This window comes from Coregonus lavaretus (assembly GCF_964263955.1).
Source record: "Coregonus lavaretus genome assembly, contig: HAP1_SCAFFOLD_2041, whole genome shotgun sequence".
Lineage (NCBI taxonomy): Eukaryota > Metazoa > Chordata > Actinopteri > Salmoniformes > Salmonidae > Coregonus > Coregonus lavaretus.
The window spans coordinates 42618-62100 of NW_028162739.1; the positions used below are offsets into that span (position 1 = coordinate 42618).

General features: G+C 43.1%; 1 protein-coding gene across 1 annotated transcript; it reads left to right on the top strand.

Annotated features, from left to right (window-relative positions):
* Positions 1-468: 468 nt before the first annotated feature.
* Positions 469-16806, top strand: LOC311118943 (synaptoporin-like; the record flags this gene model as incomplete). The annotated part of the gene is made up of 5 exons (XM_084193692.1): positions 469-486; positions 11434-11552; positions 11678-11879; positions 15385-15576; positions 15854-16806. 5 exons carry the CDS (start codon positions 469-471, stop codon positions 15986-15988), a joined length of 666 nt encoding a protein of 221 aa, XP_084049818.1. The 3' UTR covers positions 15989-16806.
* Positions 16807-19483: the final 2677 nt, after the last annotated feature.

Here is a 19483-nt window from a genome sequence, read left to right on the forward strand (position 1 = left end):
CATATGCACTGCGGTGTTTTAAATGCCAAAGATACAGAGAGGATGCTACACTGTAGCTGCTCAGTGTAAAGGAAATAAAATATGTGGTAGAAGTTAGGGAATTATTTGGTTTTGAATGTTATTTTCATGGTAGTACAGAATTGATCATGATTGATCGTACATTCCAGCACAGTAGGTGGTGGCATGCACTTAAACGATTGTTTGCGGACCGCCATGATATCATAGAAGAAGAAGAAGAAGAAGAAGAAGAAGAAGAAGAAGACATAGAAAGGTTGACTATCCATCCACGACGTTGTCCTCGTGTCACTTTAAGAACGTTGGTGATCACGTGTGCAGCGCTCTTCACTTAAAAAAAAAAAAGTTTGACATACATTTCTAAAATTATCAAGCGAGTCATCCAAGTTTCCCCTGCCAACAATCGTCTAAGTGCTGCATACTGTCCGAGAAATAAACTTGGATAGTGGTACGATGGACGGGATAGCCCAGGTAACAACAGCGTGTCAAATAAGTGTTTATGTGCTAAATATAATTTTCAACCCACTTCTATTGCGCAAACATATTGCTTGGACATCTATTTATGTGGTGGTTGATTGCATGCCGATGCTGTAATGAAAACGTTGTTTTAGCTAATAAAAACGCTGTTTACCTCTTCGTCCCTGAATATCAAAAGAAAAGTCTGTTAGGATTTACTCTTGACCTCGGACCCTTGAAAGAGCCCTTGGCATTTATTAGAGTGCTCGAATGGGTAAGTTTGTTTCTGTTCTAATTGACTTATTAGGCTATTATGTGGCCAACCAAGTAAAAGTCAACCCCACGATGTACACATCAACGGAGTTGAGCGGCGATAAGTGTGAGCGGACTGGCCCTCCTACGTCACATAAAATGCCGTTTTTATTTTTTAATAAATACGGCTTTTGGCAAATCAAAGAATAGCCTCGATTACAAGAGACAATGAATGGCTCAACGCGGTTGATGTAAAGTACATCGTGGAGTTGAGTTTCACTTTGCTATTATGTGGCCTCGCATGCAAGCGGAGGAATTAAATGTATCAAATATAGAATGCATTTTATTTAGCTAAATCATATTTAGGCCTATGCAACCAGTGACTTTTTAAACCGTGTTGCCGGTCACCCTGCATAACATGGCACAATGGGTTTCTAATTGATTGAAACTAGCTGGTCTTGGTCCAGTGCACGCCCATAGTGGTGGTCTCACTTTTGAGTTCCTGCTGTTCATCATGTAACTACAATGTAACAATTTAGAACATCTGTACCTATATTGTAACAATTTCATTGTAGCAAACTGAACATTTTAAACATAGTAACAATCTCATAATTGAAACAATGTATTTTGCATAGCTGTGACACCAACACATTGTGCAGTTACAGAAGACGGTAGAAATGTGATATAATATTACCAGTATATTACTAAAAGACGGCTATAATATTCAACACAATATAATACTATTTGATATTATATTACTAAAAGACGGCTATAATATTCAACACAATATAATACTATTTGATATAATACTACCAGTATATTACTAAAAGACGGCTATTATATTCAACACAATATAATACTATTTGATATAATACTACCAGTATATTACTAAAAGACGGCTATAATATTCAACACAATATAATACTATTTGATATAATACTACCAGTATATTACTAAAAGACGGCTATAATATTCAACACAATATAATACTATTTGATATAATACTACCAGTATATTACTAAAAGACGGCTATAATATTCAACACAATATAATACTATTTGATATAATATTATCAGTATATTACTAAAAGACGGCTATAATGTTCAACACAATATAATACTATTTGATATAATATTACCAGTATATTACTAAAAGACGGCTATAATATTCAACACAATATAATACTATTTGATATAATACTACCAGTATATTACTAAAAGACGGCTATAATATTCAACACAATATAATACTATTTGATATAATACTACCAGTATATTACTAAAAGATGGCTATAATATTCAACACAATATAATACTATTTGATATAATACTACCAGTATATTACTAAAAGACGGCTATTATATTCAACACAATATAATACTATTTGATATAATATTACCAGTATATTACTAAAAGATGGCTATAATATTCAACACAATATAATACTATTTGATATTATATTACTAAAAGATGGCTATAATATTCAACTTGATATAATATTACCAGTATAGTACTAAAAGACGGCTATAATATTCAACACAATATAATACTATTTGATATAATACTACCAGTATATTACTAAAAGACGGCTATTATATTCAACACAATATAATTCTATTTGATATAATATTACATTTACATTTACGTCATTTAGCAGACACTCTTATCCAGAGCGACTTACAAATTGGTGCATTCACCTTATAGCCAGTGGGATAACCACTTTACAATGTTTTTTTGTTTTTCTTGGGGGGTTGGGGTAAGGGGGGGGGTAGAAGGATTACTTTATCCTATCCCAGGTATTCCTTAAAGAGGTGGGGTTTCAAATGTCTCCGGAAGGTGGTGAGTGACTCCGCTGTCCTGGCGTCGTGAGGGAGCTTACCAGTATATTACTAAAAGACGGCTATTACAGTGGGGGAAAGAAGTATTTAGTCAGCCACCAATTGTGCAAGTTCTCCCACTTAAAAAGATGAGAGAGGCCTGTAATTTTCATCATAGGTACACGCCAACTATGACAGACAAATTGAGAAGAAAAAAAATCCAGAAAATCACATTGTAGGATTTTTTATGAATTTATTTGCAAATTATGGTGGAAAATAAGTATTTGGTCACCTACAAACAATCAAGATTTCTGGCTCTCACAGACCTGTAACTTCTTCTTTAAGAGGCTCCTCTGTCCTCCACTCGTTACCTGTATTAATGGCACCTGTTTGAACTTGTTATCAGTATAAAAGACACCTGTCCACAACCTCAAACAGTCACACTCCAAACTCCACTATGGCCAAGACCAAAGAGCTGTCAAAGGACACCAGAAACAAAATTGTTGACCTGCACCAGGCTGGGAAGACTGAATCTGCAATAGGTAAGCAGCTTGGTTTGAAGAAATCAACTGTGGGAGCAATTATTAGGAAATGGAAGACATACAAGACCACTGATAATCTCCCTCGATCTGGGGCTCCACGCAAGATCTCACCCCGTGGGGTCAAAATGATCACAAGAACGGTGAGCAAAAATCCCAGAACCACACGGGGGGACCTAGTGAATGACCTGCAGAGAGCTGGGACCAAAGTAACAAAGCCTACCATCAGTAACACACTACGCCACCAGGGACTCAAATCCTACAGTGCCAGACGTGTCCCCCTGCTTAAGCCAGTACATGTCCAGGCCCGTCTGAAGTTTGCTAGAGTGCATTTGGATGATCCAGAAGAGGATTGGGAGAATGTCATATGGTCAGATGAAACCAAAATAGAACTTTTTGGTAAAACCCCAACTCGTCGTGTTTGGAGGACAAAGAATGCTGAGTTGCATCCAAAGAACACCATACCTACTGTGAAGCATGGGGGTGGAAACATCATGACACATCTCTGACTATCTCTCTGAGTGCATGCTGGGAGTGAGTCAGGAAGCAGGAACGATTGTGAGAGCGACTGGATTTTTTCTCTCTCACTCTATTGGGTTTTGGGGTGTATATATTTATTGATTAGTTTAGTTGTTTAAAGGTTATCTATCACTTAGTCCTGCAACGCCTGTGCGTTTTTGCTGCCAACTTTACTTTATTTTCCTTTTTTCCATCGCAACTTTTTTCCCTCATTCAACTTTTTCACTCCGGACGCTTTATCTGGACATGGTTCGTCAACATCTTCAACAGCCGAAGCTAAGTAGTAACATTAACATGATGTCTTCTAATTGCAGTCGCTGTACTCATAATATACAGGAGAACGATCGCCTTACGGCGAGAACAGCTGTGCTACAAGCCCAGCTTCAGACGCAATCGTTAGGCAAGGGTAATTTCAGTGTAGGAAAGGAAGAAACAGTGTCTGTGCCACCAGTAAGTACAGATAGTAACGTTAGTATAAATCCCCCCGCACAGTCCCCGCAGCCGGACAACTTTCTCATGGCTTCTGGAGGGAAATACTGTTGGAATGCTCAACCGGTGTCGCTCATTCAGCCGACAGAAACTTTCAACCGGTTTTCCCCATTATGTAGCGAGTCGGAGTCTGAGTCTGAGTCTTCTCTTGTCTCTACTCCTCCCGTTACGGGGTCTGAGACGCCGAAGGCTCCCACCATTAGCTCTGACAAATTGAAAACCCTAGTCATTGGCGACTCCATTACCCGCAGTATTAGACTTAAAACGAATCACCCAGCGATCATACACTGTTTACCAGGGGGCAGGGCTACCGACGTTAAGGCTAATCTAAAGATGGTGCTGGCTAAAGCTAAAACTGGCGAGTGTAGAGAGTATAGAGATATTGTTATCCACGTCGGCACCAACGATGTTAGGATGAAACAGTCAGAGGTCACCAAGTGCAACATAGCTTCAGCGTGTAAATCAGCTAGAAAGATGTGTCGGCATCGAGTAATTGTCTCTGGCCCCTCCCAGTTAGGGGGAGTGACGAGCTCTACAGCAGAGTCTCAGCACTCAATCGCTGGTTGAAAACTGTTTTCTGCCCCTCCCAAAAGATAGAATTTGTAGATAATTGGCCCTCTTTCTGGGACTCACCCACAAACAGGACCAAGCCTGACCTGCTGAGGAGTGACGGACTCCATCCTAGCTGGAGGGGTGCTCTCATCTTATCTACCAACATAGATAGGGCTCTAACTCCTCTAGCCCCACAGTGAAATAGGGTGCAGGCCAGGCAGCAGGCTGTTAGCCAACCTGCCAGCTTAGTGGAGTCTGCCAATAGCACAGTCAGTGTAGTCAGCTCAGCCATACCCATTGAGACTGTGTCTGTGCCTCGACCTAGGTTGGGCAAAACTAAACATGGCGGTGTTCGCCTTAGCAATCTTATTAGGATAAAGACCTCCTCCATTCCTACCATTATTGAAAGAGATCGTGATACCTCACATCTCAAAATAGGGTTACTTAATGTTAGATCCCTCACTTCAAAGGCAGTCATAGTCAATGAACTAATCACTGATCATAATCTTGATGTGATTGGCCTGACTGAAACATGGCTTAAGCCTGATGAATTTGCTGTGTTAAATGAGGCCTCACCTCCTGGTTACACTAGTGACCATATTCCCCGTGCATCCCGCAAAGGCGGAGGTGTTGCTAACATTTACGATAGCAAATTTCAATTTACAAAAAAAAAAATGGCGTTTTCGTCTTTTGAGCTTCTAGTCATGAAATCTATGCAGCCTACTCAATCACTTTTTATAGCTACTGTTTACAGGCCTCCTGGGCCATATACAGCGTTCCTCTCTGAGTTTCCTGAATTCCTATCAGACCTTGTAGTCATAGCAGATCATATTCTAATTTTTGGTGATTTTAATATTCACATGGAGAAGTCCACAGACCCACTCCAAAAGTCTTTCGGAGCCATCATCGACTCAGTGGGTTTTGTCCAACATGTCTCTGGACCTACTCACTGCCACAGTCATACTCTGGACCTAGTTTTGTCCCATGGAATAAATGTTGTAGATCTTAATGTTTTTCCACAAAATCCTGGACTATCGGACCACCATTTTATTACGTTTGCAATCGCAACAAATAATCTGCTCAGACCCCAACCAAGGAGCATCAAAAGTCGTGCTATAAATTCTCAGACAACACAAAAATTCCTTGATGCCCTTCCAGACTCCTTCTGCCTACCCAAGGACGTCAGAGGACAAAAATCAGTTAACCACTTAACTGAGGAACTCAATTTAACCTTGCGCAATACCCTAGATGCAGTTGCACCCCTAAAAACGAAAAACATTTGTCATAAGAAACTAGCTCCCTGGTATACAGAAAATACCCGAGCTTTGAAGCAAGCTTCCAGGAAATTGGAACGGAAATGGCGCCACACCAAACTGGAAGTCTTCCGACTAGCTTGGAAAGACAGTACCGTGCAGTACCGAAGAGCCCTCACTGCTGCTCGATCATCCTACTTTTCCAACTTAATCGAGGAAAATAAGAACAATCCAAAATTTCTTTTTGATACTGTTGCAAAGCTAACTAAAAAGCAGCATTCCCCAAGAGAGGATGGCTTTCACTTCAGCAGTAATAAATTCATGAACTTCTTTGAGGAAAAGATCATGACCATTAGAAAGCAAATTACGGACTCCTCTTTGAATCTGCGTATTCCTCCAGGGCTTAGCTGTCCTGGATCTGCACAGCTCTGCGAGGGCCTGGGATCGGGAGAGACACTTAAGTGTTTTAGTACTATATCTCTTGACACAATGATGAAAATAATCATGGCCTCTAAACCTTCAAGCTGCATACTGGATCCTATTCCTACTAAACTGCTGAAGGAGCTGCTTCCTGTGCTTGGCCCTCCTATGTTGAACATAATAAACAGCTCTCTATCCACCGGATGTGTACCAAACTCACTAAAAGTGGCAGTGATAAAGCCTCTCTTGAAAAAGCCAAACCTTGACCCGGAAAATATAAAAAACTATCGGCCTATATCGAATCTTCCATTCCTCTCAAAAATTTTAGAAAAAGCTGTTGCGCAGCAACTCACTGCCTTTCTGAAGACAAACAATGTATACGAAATGCTTCAGTCTGGTTTTAGACCCCATCATAGCACTGAGACTGCACTTGTGAAGGTGGTAAATGACCTTTTAATGGCGTCAGACCGAGGCTCTGCATCTGTCCTCGTGCTACTAGACCTTAGTGCTGCCTTTGACACCATCGATCACCACATTCTTTTGGAGAGACTGGAAACCCAAATTGGTCTACACGGACAAGTTCTGGCCTGGTTTAGATCTTACCTGTCGGAAAGATATCAGTTTGTCTCTGTGAATGGTCTGTCCTCCGACAAATCAACTGTACATTTCGGTGTTCCTCAAGGTTCCGTTTTAGGACCACTATTGTTTTCACTATATATTTTACCTCTTGGGGATGTTATTCGAAAACATAATGTTAACTTTCACTGCTATGCGGATGACACACAGCTGTACATTTCAATGAAACATGGTGAAGCCCCAAAATTGCCCTCGCTAGAAGCCTGTGTTTCAGACATAAGGAAGTGGATGGCTGAAAACTTTCTACTTTTAAACTCGGACAAAACAGAGATGCTTGTTCTAGGTCCCAAGAAACAAAGAGATCTTCTGTTAAATCTGACAATTCATCTTGATGGTTGTAAAGTCGTCTCAAATAAAACTGTGAAGGACCTCGGCGTTACTCTTGACCCTGATCTCTCTTTTGACGAACATATCAAGACTGTTTCAAGGACAGCTTTTTTCCATCTACGTAACATTGCAAAAATCAGAAATGTTCTGTCCAAAAATGATGCAGAAAAATGAATCCATGCATTTGTTACTTCTAGGTTAGACTACTGCAATGCTCTACTTTCCGGCTACCCGGATAAAGCACTAAATAAACTTCAGTTAGTGCTAAATACGGCTGCTAGAATCCTGACTAGAACCAAGAAATTTGATCATATTACTCCAGTGCTAGCTTCCCTACACTGGCTTCCTGTTAAGGCAAGGGCTGATTTCAAGGTTTTACTGTTAACCTATAAAGCGTTACATGGGCTTGCTCCTACCTATCTTTCCGAGTTGGTCCTGCCGTACATACCAATACGTACGCTACGGTCACAAGACGCAGGCCTCCTAATTGTCCCTAGAATTTCTAAGCAAACAGCGGGAGGCAGGGCTTTCTCCTATAGATCTCCATTTTTATGGAACAGTCTGCCTACCCATGTGAGAGACGCAGACTCGGTCTCAACCTTTAAGTCTTTACTGAAGACTTATCTCTTCAGTAGGTCATATGATTGAGTGTAGTCTGGCCCAGGAGTGTGAAGGTGAACGGAAAGGCTCTGGAGCAACGAACAGCCCTTGCTGTCTCTGCCGGGCCGGTTCCCCTCTCTCCACTGGGGTTCTCTGCCTCTAACCCTGTTACAGGGGCTGAGTCACTGGCTTGCTGGTGCTCTTTCATGCCGTCCCTAGGAGGGGTGCGTCACTTGAGTGGGTTGAGTTACTGACGTGATCTTCCTGTCTGGGTTGGTGCCCCCCCTTGGTTTGTGCTGTGGTGGAGACCTCTGTGGGCTATACTCGGCCTTGTCTCAGGATTGTAAGTTGGTGGTTGAGGATATCCCTCTAGTGGTGCGGGGGCTGTGCTTTGGCAGAGTGGGTGGGGTTATATCCTTCCTGTTTGGCCCTGTCCGGGGGTTTCTTCGGATGGGGCCACAGTGTCTCCGGACCGCTCCTGTCTCAGCCTCCAGTATTTATGCTGCAGTAGTTTATGTGTCGGGGGGCTGGGGTTAGTTGGTTATACCTGGAGTACTTCTCCTGTCTTATCCAGTGTCCTGTGTGAATTTAAGTATGCTCTCTCTAATTCTCTCGTTCTCTCTTTCTCTCTGAGAACCTGAGCCCTAGGACCATACGTCAGGACTACCGGGCATGCTGACACCTTGCTGTCCCCAGTCCGCCTGGCCTTGCTGCTATTCCAGTTTCAACTGTTCTGCCTGCGGTTACGAAACCCCTACCTGTCCCAGACCTGCTGTTTTCAACTCTTAATGATCGGCTATGAAAAGCCAACTGAGAGACCTGAGCCCTAGGACCATACGTCGGGACTACCGGCCGTGGTGACTCCTTGCTGTCCCCAGTCCGCCTGGCCTTGCTGCTATTCCAGTTTCAACTGTTCTGCCTGCGGTTATGGAACCCCTACCTGTCCCAGACCTGCTGTTTTCAACTCTTAATGATCGGCTATGAAAAGCCAACTGAGATTTATTCCTGATTATTATTTGACCATGCTTGTCACTTATGAACATTTTTGAACATCTTGGCATGGTTCTGTTATAATCTCCACCCGGCACAGCCAGAAGAGGACTGGCCACCCCTCATAGCCTGGTTCCTCTCTAGGTTTCTTCCTAGGTTTTGGCCTTTCTAGGGAGTTTTTCCTAGCCACCGTGCTTCTACACCTGCATTACTAGCTGTTTGGGGTTTTAGGCTGGGTTTCTGTACAGCACTTCGAGATATTAGCTGATGTATGAAGGGCTATATAAAATAAAATTGATTGATTGATTGATTGATGCTTTGGGGCTGTTTTTCTGCAAAGGGACCAGGACGACTGATCCGTGTAAAGGAAATAATGAATGGGGCCATGTATCGTGAGATTTTGAGTGAAAACCTCCTTCCATCAGCAAGGGCATTGAAGATGAAACGTGGCTGGGTCTTTCAGCATGACAATGATCCCAAACACACCGCCCAGGCAACGAAGGAGTGGCTTCGTAAGAAGTATTTCAAGGTCCTGGAGTGGCCTAGCCAGTCTCCAGATCTCAACCCCATAGAAAATATTTGGAGGGAGTTGAAAGTCCGTGTTGCCCAGCGACAGCCCCAAAACATCACTGCTCTAGAGGAGATCTGCATGGAGGAATGGGCCAAAATACCAGCAACAGTGTGTGAAAACCTTGTGAAGACTTACAGAAAACGTTTGACCTGTGTCATTGCCAACAAAGGGTATATAACAAAGTATTGAGCAACTTTTGTTATTGACCAAATACTTATTTTCCACCATAATTTGCAAATAAATTCATTAAAAATCCTACAATGTGATTTTCTGGATTTTTTTTTCTCATTTTGTCTGTCATAGTTGACGTGTACCTATGATGAAAATGACAGGCCTCTCATCTTTTTAAGTGGGAGAACTTGCACAATTGGTGGCTGACTAAATAATTTTTTTCCCCACTGTATATTCAACACAATATAATACTATTTGATATAATATTACCAGTATATTACTAAAAGACGGCTATTATATTCAACACAATGTAATACGATCTGCCATATATAATTGCAGCGAATCTGTCAGTATCAAGGCATTCACAGCATCTGCACAGCCATCTGTAGGTGGTGTTTCTTGAGATTGAGAAGTGTTTAGACATGCATCTTGTACTGTATGTATAAAAGGTGTGTTTGTTTCGGCTAATAAAACAACTTAAACAGCAAGGCTGTTCTAGTAGGCTAGAGGCCGGTCCTCAAGGCTGTTCTAGTAGGCTAGTGGCCGGTCCTCAAGGCTGTTCTAGTAGGCTAGAGGCCGGTCCTCAAGGCTGTTCTAGTAGGCTAGTGGCCGGTCCTCAAGGCTGTTCTAGTAGGCTAGAGGCCGGTCCTCAAGGCTGTTCTAGTAGGCTAGAGGCCGGTCCTCAAGGCTGTTCTAGTAGGCTAGTGGCCGGTCCTCAAGGCTGTTCTAGTAGGCTAGTGGCCGGTCCTCAAGGCTGTTCTAGTAGGCTAGTGGCCGGTCCTCAAGGCTGTTCTAGTAGGCTAGTGGCCGGTCCTCAAAGTATTTTTCTCAGGCAGGACCATACAGCACAAATTTGGGGTCATTGCCACTAGCATATAAAACTGAAACGAAAACGAATCACGAAAAAACGATTTAGTAAACTGAAATAAAATAATTAACAAACCTGTTTGAAAAACTATACTGAAACTATATTTTACTCCAAAACTAAGTTAAATTAAATTAAAACGGAACATAATTCATAATATTTTTTTGTTTTTTTGGGCAGGGGCAAAAATCAAATGGGGCTTTTTAAGCTTAATTTTTTTTCTAATGCGGTTTTCAAGCTTCTGAATCTGGCCGGTCACATTGAGATTGGCAGATTGAGATTGGCAGATTGAGATTGGCAGATTGAGATTGCCACAAGCAGCACTGCAGATATTGGGAGTGTTTAAGTTGTACGGCTAAAGCAACGGACTGTAGACGATAGTCGGGGGAGGTGCATCTGCGACAGCCGAAAGTCGGACACTAATGTGGTTTCCAACTGCAAGGCTCAGAGTAGCATGGCAGTGTTGCCATTGTTTATAAAAACATTTCATTATAATGTCGAAATAAACATGTATCTAACCCCCATATCTAACACCTGTATCAAACCCAGACCGTCACTACCGTTCTACAACCACAGTTGATTTCTCTTAAGGGTTTTCTTCTTCTATATTCAAGTGATAAAAATCACTTCCTGTGAGGAAGGATGTCATTCTGTAGAGAGTGTGAGAGGGAGTCTGTCACGATGACATGAAGGCACATGATCCAGTCTTGCTCCACATTCTACTGTCAGTAGTTTTATCTGATCCGTTTTCCTGACCGGTCAACTCCCGTCACAACACCTTCCGACTGCTTTAGACCTGTAAACTGGGTGTTTAATTTCCACAGGATGACATAGTCATATGTTCTTCAGGTTTTTGGACTGAATGTAATTTCAGAAAGTTATTTCCAGTTATGTCCTGTGTGTCAGCTCCTTCTTTCATCTGATTGTGTCCTGTCCTTATTTGAGCTTTTGCCTGTCTGCAGGTCTTCTCCATATTTGCCTTCGCTACGACCTCGGGTTATGCCGGCTCCACGAGCGTCAACGTGCAGTGCCAGGGAAGCGTCAGCCAAGAAATCACGGCTGACTTTAACTACCCGTTCAGGTAAGCAGAACATAAGTAAAAACATGCAAATCATGCATTTACGTACGACTATGACTGACCTGAGAAGTGTCTGTGTGAGTGTTTCTCCCTTGTGAACACAACCCTGTTCCACTCTACTCCCACAGACTCATGGCCCACCCATACATTGTCCCCACCTGTAAGAACGACTCCAGTACCATCCAGCTCTATCTGACCGGCGACCACTCCTCCTCAGCTGAGTTCTACGTCTGTATTGGGGTGTTTGCCTTCCTCTACAGTGCCGCCAGCCTGGTGATCTACCTTGGATACCAACACGTCTACAGCCAGACCAGCCGTGGCCCCATTGTGGTGAGTTAACTGGAAATGGTTCTGTTCGTGCTGTTTTGTAGTGGTAAGATAAAAGGTGTTGAAGGTGGTAGGCGTTGAGCCAAATTCCCGTCTATAGAACAACTTTAACACTAAAGAGCTTGAGAGATGTTGTTGTGTCGTTAAAGACACTTGAAATCTGTGTGAGACTTTGGGAACAAGCAAATATTCTGTAAACCTGGCCCCATTTTTTGAGGTGAGTTAACTGGAATGGTGAACGTTATGCTCTCTGTGGTAGTGGTGAGATGGCGTTGATGTTAGGTGTTGTTGAGCAAAATCCCCCTAGAACTATTTTCAGTCGAAACAGGTTTTTGTTGAGAGGGTGGCATGAAACCCACTAAACGGCTGGAGTGTAAATCAAGACAGATATCTGCACTTTTGAAAACATTCTGCAAACAATTTGGATCACATTCGGATTCTTCTACAATGAACAACTCAGGCTCTTGTTCTAGCTCTGTTTCACTACAAGGAAGTCTTAACATCACCTCCATGGAGTCTAAAACAAGGTCAGAGAAAGCACACTTAATGGGTGTGTCAATGATGACCTGGATCTGGGGAGGGTGATGGGTGTGTTCCTCATGGAATCAGCTGCTGGAACTGGGGAGGGTGAGGGGTGGGGTGATCTGGGGAGGGTGAGGGGTGGGGTTCCTCATGGAATCAGCTGCTGGATCTGGGGAGGGTGAGGGGTGGGGTGATCTGGGGAGGGTGAGGGGTGGGGTGCCTCATGGAATCAGCTGCTGGAACTGGGGAGGGTGAGGGGTGGGGTGATCTGGGGAGGGTGAGGGGTGGGGTTCCTCATGGAATCAGCTGCTGGAACTGGGGAGGGTGAGGGGTGTGTTCCTCATGGAATCATCTGCTGGAACTGGGGAGGGTGAGGGGTGTGTTCCTCATGGAATCAGCTGCTCTGCAAAAAGAAAAACTACACTCATGTCAATAGTGGAGCCTCTTTTTAAAGTCATATTCCAAGAAACGGTCATTGAACGTTTTGGTTGCTTGTGGACCAACCGATCTGGGTCAAAGACTTTTGGACCAACCGATCTGGGTCAAAGACTTGTGGACCAACCGATCTGGGTCAAAGACTTGTGGACCAACCGATCTGGGTCAAAGACTTTTGGACCAATCGATCTGGGTCAAAGACTTGTGGACCAACCGATCTGGGTCAAAGACTTGTGGACCAACCGATCTGGGTCAAAGACTTGTGGACCAATCGATCTGGGTCAAAGACTTGTGGACCAATCGATCTGGGTCAAAGACTTGTGGACCAACCGATCTGGGTCAAAGACTTGTGGACCAACCGATCTGGGTCAAAGACTTGTGGACCAACCGATCTGGGTCAAAGACTTGTGGACCAACCGATCTGGGTCAAAGACTTGTGGACCAACCGATCTGGGTCAAAGACTTGTGGACCAATCGATCTGGGTCAAAGACTTGTGGACCAATCGATCTGGGTCAAAGACTTGTGGACCAACCGATCTGGGTCAAAGACTTGTGGACCAACCGATCTGGGTCAAAGACTTGTGGACCAACCGATCTGGGTCAAAGACTTGTGGACCAACCGATCTGGGTCAAAGACTTGTGGACCAACCGATCTGGGTCAAAGACTTTTGTCAAACGCTTGATTTAGTTTGCCTGGCACAACGGAACCAATGGAATTGTCACAAAAGTGCTAAATCACGCGCACATCAAATACTTTCAAGTCTTTTGACATTGTTTATTTAACCTAGGTCTCCTTCACTAGATTATGCCCCACACAATCAGATGCATAAAAACGGAGGTCTGATAACTCATTATTGTGGAATGCAGGAATAAGCTGGTAGGAAGTGAGGTTGTTATATGATCTGTTTAAATACACATGCCTTCAGAAAGTATTCACACCTCTTGACTTTTTCCACATTTTGTTATAGCCTGAATTGAAAATGGATTAAATTGAGATTTTTTTTGTCACTGGCCTACTACACACAATACCCAATAATGTCAAAGTGGAATTATGTTTTTCCAAAATGTTTACAAATTTAATAAAAAAATGAAAAGCTGAAATGTCTTGTGCATATGTATTCAACCCCTTTGTTATGGCAAGCCTAAATAAGTTCAGGACAAAAAATGTGCTTAACAAGTCACATACAGTGCATTACGTTACAGCCTTATTGTAAAATGGATGAAATAGTTTTTTCCCTCCTCATCAATCTACACACAATACCCCATAATGACAAAGCCAAAACAGGTTTTTAGACATTTTAGCAAATGTATAAAAAATTAAAAAAACTGAAATCATATTTACATAAGTATTCAGACCCTTTACTCAGTACTTTGTTGAAGCACCTTTGGCAGCGATTACAGCCTCGAGTCTTCTTGGGTATGACGCTACAAGCTTGGCACACCTGTATTTGGGGAGTTTCTCCCATTCTTTTCTGCAGATCCTCTCAAGCTCTGTCAGGTTAGGTGGGGAGCGTCGCTGCACAGCTATTTTCAGGTCTCTCCAGAGATGTTAGATCGGGTTCAAGTCCGGCCTCTGGCTGGGCCACTCAAGGATATTCAGATATGCATCGCATGGCAGAATGGGTTTCTAATTGATTGAAACACCAACACATTGTGTAGTTACAGAAGACGGTAGCCCATAACTCTTTAGGTTCTTGTTTTCATCTTGCTGGAAATGTGATATAATACTACCAGTATATTACTAAAAGACGGCTATAATATTCAACACAATATACTACTATTTGATATAATACTACCAGTATATTACTAAAAGACTGCTATAATGTTCAACACAATATAATACTATTTGATATAATATTACCAGTATATTACTAAAAGACGGCTATAATATTCAACACAATATAATACTATTTGATATAATACTACCAGTATATTACTAAAAGACGGCTATAATATTCAACACAATATAATACTATTTGATATAATACTACCAGTATATTACTAAAAGACGGCTATAATATTCAACACTATAATACTATTTGATATTATATTACTAAAAGACGGCTATAATATTCAACACAATATAATACTATTTGATATAATATTACCAGTATATTACTAAAAGACGGCTATAATATTCAAAACAATATAATACTATTTGATATTATATTACTAAAAGACGGCTATAATATTCAACACAATATAATACTATTTGATATAATACTACCAGTATATTACTAATTAGTAAACTATTTAGTAAACTGAAATAAAATAATTACTAATGCAAATGTAAAAAAAAAAATGTTTTTGCATATTTCTTATCATGTTTTCACTTTGTCTTTCTGGGGTATTGTGAGGAAAAAAATTATATATTTAATCCATTTTTAATTCAGGTAACACAACAAAATGTGGAATAAGTCAAGGGGTGTGAATACTTTCTGAAGGCGCTGCACTGTGTGTAGGTGGGTTTCTCTGATTTACAGTCCAGCTTTCATCCTGAACCTGAATTTATTGTCAAGTTTATTTACCACGTCTCCCATCCTTCCAACAGGACCTGCTGGTGACAGGAGCCTTCGCCATCCTGTGGCTGGTGTCCTCCTCTGCCTGGGGTAAAGGCCTGACTGACGTGAAGTGGGCCACCAGCCCCTCTAACCTGGTAGGCTTAATCTCCACCTGCAAGGACGTCAGCAACAAGTGCACACCTGGAGCAGTGCCTCACATGGGGCGACTCAACTCCTCTGTGGTAGGCTATACGCATCATTAATGTTGGTTAAAATCTGCACCTCAATTAATTCAATTTAAATTCAAGGAAACTGCTTAAATTAAATAAAAAAAAAAAATCTGTTTACTTCCTGAATTGACTGGATTGAAATAGAATTGAGCCTTGCTTCACCTTAAGTCCTCTTTTAGAATGCCCTCTCTCAATCTCACGAAGAAACTGATGCACGTAGCAACATGTCATTGAAAAATGTAACACTTCCTTACTAAGAAACATGGTTTTTGTCCCCCTCTTATGGCAGATCTTTGGATTCCTCAATCTGATATTGTGGGGTGGCAACTGCTGGTTCCTCTTCAAGGAGACGTCCTTCCACAAGTCTGCCAACCCCCCTGCGGATGTAGAGGAACGGTCAGGGGTCAGGCCCCTGCCTTCCTAACTGGGCAGGTCTCTGCTGTCAACGGCTGCGTTCCAGACTGCCTGCAATGCAGTCACTGCATAAATTAACCAATCTTTGGGAGGCGAATCCAAACTTCCACTCAAATTCTCACTTTGTCATGCATTGATGCCAATAGGAGAAAATGTGACTTTGTGGAAGATTTTTCCCCCTCTATGCGATTTCTGACTTGTTAAACACTTATCCAGGTGTTTTGAGATTTGGTGTGTGTGTGACTGCTTTGCAGACGATCTGGAACAGTGCTGCTTAGAAATGTCTTCTGGAAACTTAACCACAGTTTCTTTCATGCATTGCCAACATTGACCGGTCCACATTTATTATTCAAAAGCGTTCGAAGTGGTGCATTTTAAGTTCTCTAAATAGGTACAAAATTGAATCCAGCAAATATGGAAGGATACTTTTTTGGGGGGGGGGGTTTGCAGACCATAAATGTACGTCAGAACTAGTTTTGTTTCATGTAGTTAACTCTTTAGTTGATTTAACAGTATATCTAACCCAAAGCAACAATCCAAATCAGTTTATTAAAAAGAGTCGCTGTGTGATTATTTATTTTTGTTACTTTGTGGATAGTTGTGGACCGTGGTCCTCTGTAGCTCAATTGGTAGAGCACGGCGCTTGTAACGCCAGGGTAGTGGGTTCGATCCCCGGGATCACCCATATGTAAAAATTGATGCATACATGACTAAGTCGCTTTGGATAAAAGCGTCTGCTAACTGGCATATTATTATTATTATTATTATAGTTTCTTGTTTTTGCTGTTCATGTATAAACCAAAAAAAAACTGTGCTTATTACAACGTTACAACAAGGACTTGTTATTTACCACATTTCTGTGATGCCATGATCAGTTCTACAGTCCTTTTATGTAGTCTTTGAAATGTGCCTTTCTTTCTTTGTGCTGCATGGGTTTGTAATATTTAATGTGTTTTAAATTTAACAAGAGTTTTGTCACGACCGTTTAAACTCTGTTCAAAAATACATTTCAATTAGTTACTCTGTGTTCTGTATGGCCTTGGGTCTCTTCTACCTCAGTTGTGTGATAAGCGAAGGCGGAACCTTTTCACTCACTTTTTAAAAAAATATTTCAAATGGTAGTTCTCATTCAGTATGGTTTATAGACAAATGTAATGTAACACACCATTGCAAACAAAGCGGTCTAAATTGAACATTAAAAAGCTGTAAATTATTAAAGAGAACTAGCTGGTAAGTGTGTCTTCTATAATGAGCATTTGTCTTGTTCATGTATGCACTGAGTTTACTACCAGAAATATGTGTACCTTGAAAAATACAGTGTACAAAACATTACATTGACAGTAAACCCTCCACCTCTACATATACAGCCCCCTTAGCCCCAGGACAGTATACCCTCTACAGATACAGACCCAGGACAGAGCACCTCTACAGATACAGCCCCAGGACAGTAAACCCTCCACAGCTCTACAGATTCAGCCCCAGGACAGTAAACCCTCCACAGCTCTACAGATTCAGCCCCAGGACAGTAAACCCTCCACAGCACCTCTACAGATACAGCCCCAGGACAGTAAACCCTCCACAGCTCTACAGATTCAGCCCCAGGACAGTAAACCCTCCACAGCACCTCTACAGATACAGCCCCAGGACAGTAAACCCTCCACAGCACCTCTACAGATACAGCCCCAGGACAGTAAACCCTCCACAGCTCTACAGATACAGCCCCAGGACAGTAAACCCTCCACAGCTCTACAGATACAGCCCCAGGACAGTAAACCCTCCACCTCTACAGATTCAGCCCCAGGACAGTAAACCCTCCACAGCACCTCTACAGATACAGCCCCAGGACAGTAAACCCTCCACAGCACCTCTACAGATACAGCCCCAGGACAGTAAACCCTCCACAGCTCTACAGATACAGCCCCAGGACAGTAAACCCTCCACAGCTCTACAGATACAGCCCCAGGACAGTAAACCCTCCACCTCTACAGATTCAGCCCCAGGACAGTAAACCCTCCACCTCTACAGATTCAGCCCCAGGACAGTAAACCCTCCACAGCTCTACAGATACAGCCCCAGGACAGTAAACCCTCCACAGCACCTCTACAGATTCAGCCCCAGGACAGTAAACCCTCCACAGCACCTCTACAGATACAGCCCCAGGACAGTAAACCCTCCACAGCACCTCTACAGATACAGCCCCAGGACAGTATACCCTCCACAGCACCTCTACAGATTCAGCCCCAGGACAGTAAACCCTCCACAGCACCTCTACAGATACAGCCCCAGGACAGTAAACCCTCCACAGCACCTCTACAGATACAGCCCCAGGACAGTAAACCCTCCACAGCACCTCTACAGATACAGCCCCAGGACAGTAAACCCTCCACAGCACCTCTACAGATTCAGCCCCAGGACAGTAAACCCTCCACAGCACCTCTACAGATTCAGCCCCAGGACAGTAAACCCTCCACAGCACCTCTACAGATTCAGCCCCAGGACAGTAAACCCTCCACAGCACCTCTACAGATACAGCCCCAGGACAGTAAACCCTCCACAGCACCTCTACAGATTCAGCCCCAGGACAGTAAACCCTCCACAGCACCTCTACAGATACAGCCCCAGGACAGTAAACCCTCCACAGCACCTCTACAGATACAGCCCCAGGACAGTAAACCCTCCACAGCACCTCTACAGATACAGCCCCAGGACAGTAAACCCTCCACAGCACCTCTACAGATTCAGCCCCAGGACAGTAAACCCTCCACAGCACCTCTACAGATACAGCCCCAGGACAGTAAACCCTCCACAGCACCTCTACAGATTCATCCCCAGGACAGTAAACCCTCCACAGCACCTCTACAGATACAGCCCCAGGACAGTAAACCCTCCACAGCTCTACAGATACAGCCCCAGGACAGTAAACCCTCCACAGCACCTCTACAGATACAGCCCCAGGACAGTAAACCCTCCACAGCTCTACAGATACAGCCCCAGGACAGTAAACCCTCCACAGCACCTCTACAGATACAGCCCCAGGACAGTAAACCCTCCACAGCACCTCTACAGATACAGCCCCAGGACAGTATACCCTCCACAGCACCTCTACAGATTCATCCCCAGGACAGTAAACCCTCCACAGCACCTCTACAGATACAGCCCCAGGACAGTAAACCCTCCACACCACCTCTACAGATACAGCCCCAGGACAGTATACCCTCCACAGCTCTACAGATTCAGCCCCAGGACAGTAAACCCTCCACAGCACCTCTACAGATTCAGCCCCAGGACAGTAAACCCTCCACAGCTCTACAGATACAGCCCCAGGACAGTAAACCCTCCACAGCTCTACAGATACAGCCCCAGGACAGTAAACCCTCCACAGCTCTACAGATACAGCCCCAGGACAGTAAACCCTCCACAGCACCTCTACAGATTCAGCCCCAGGACAGTAAACCCTCCACAGCACCTCTACAGATACAGCCCCAGGACAGTAAACCCTCCACAG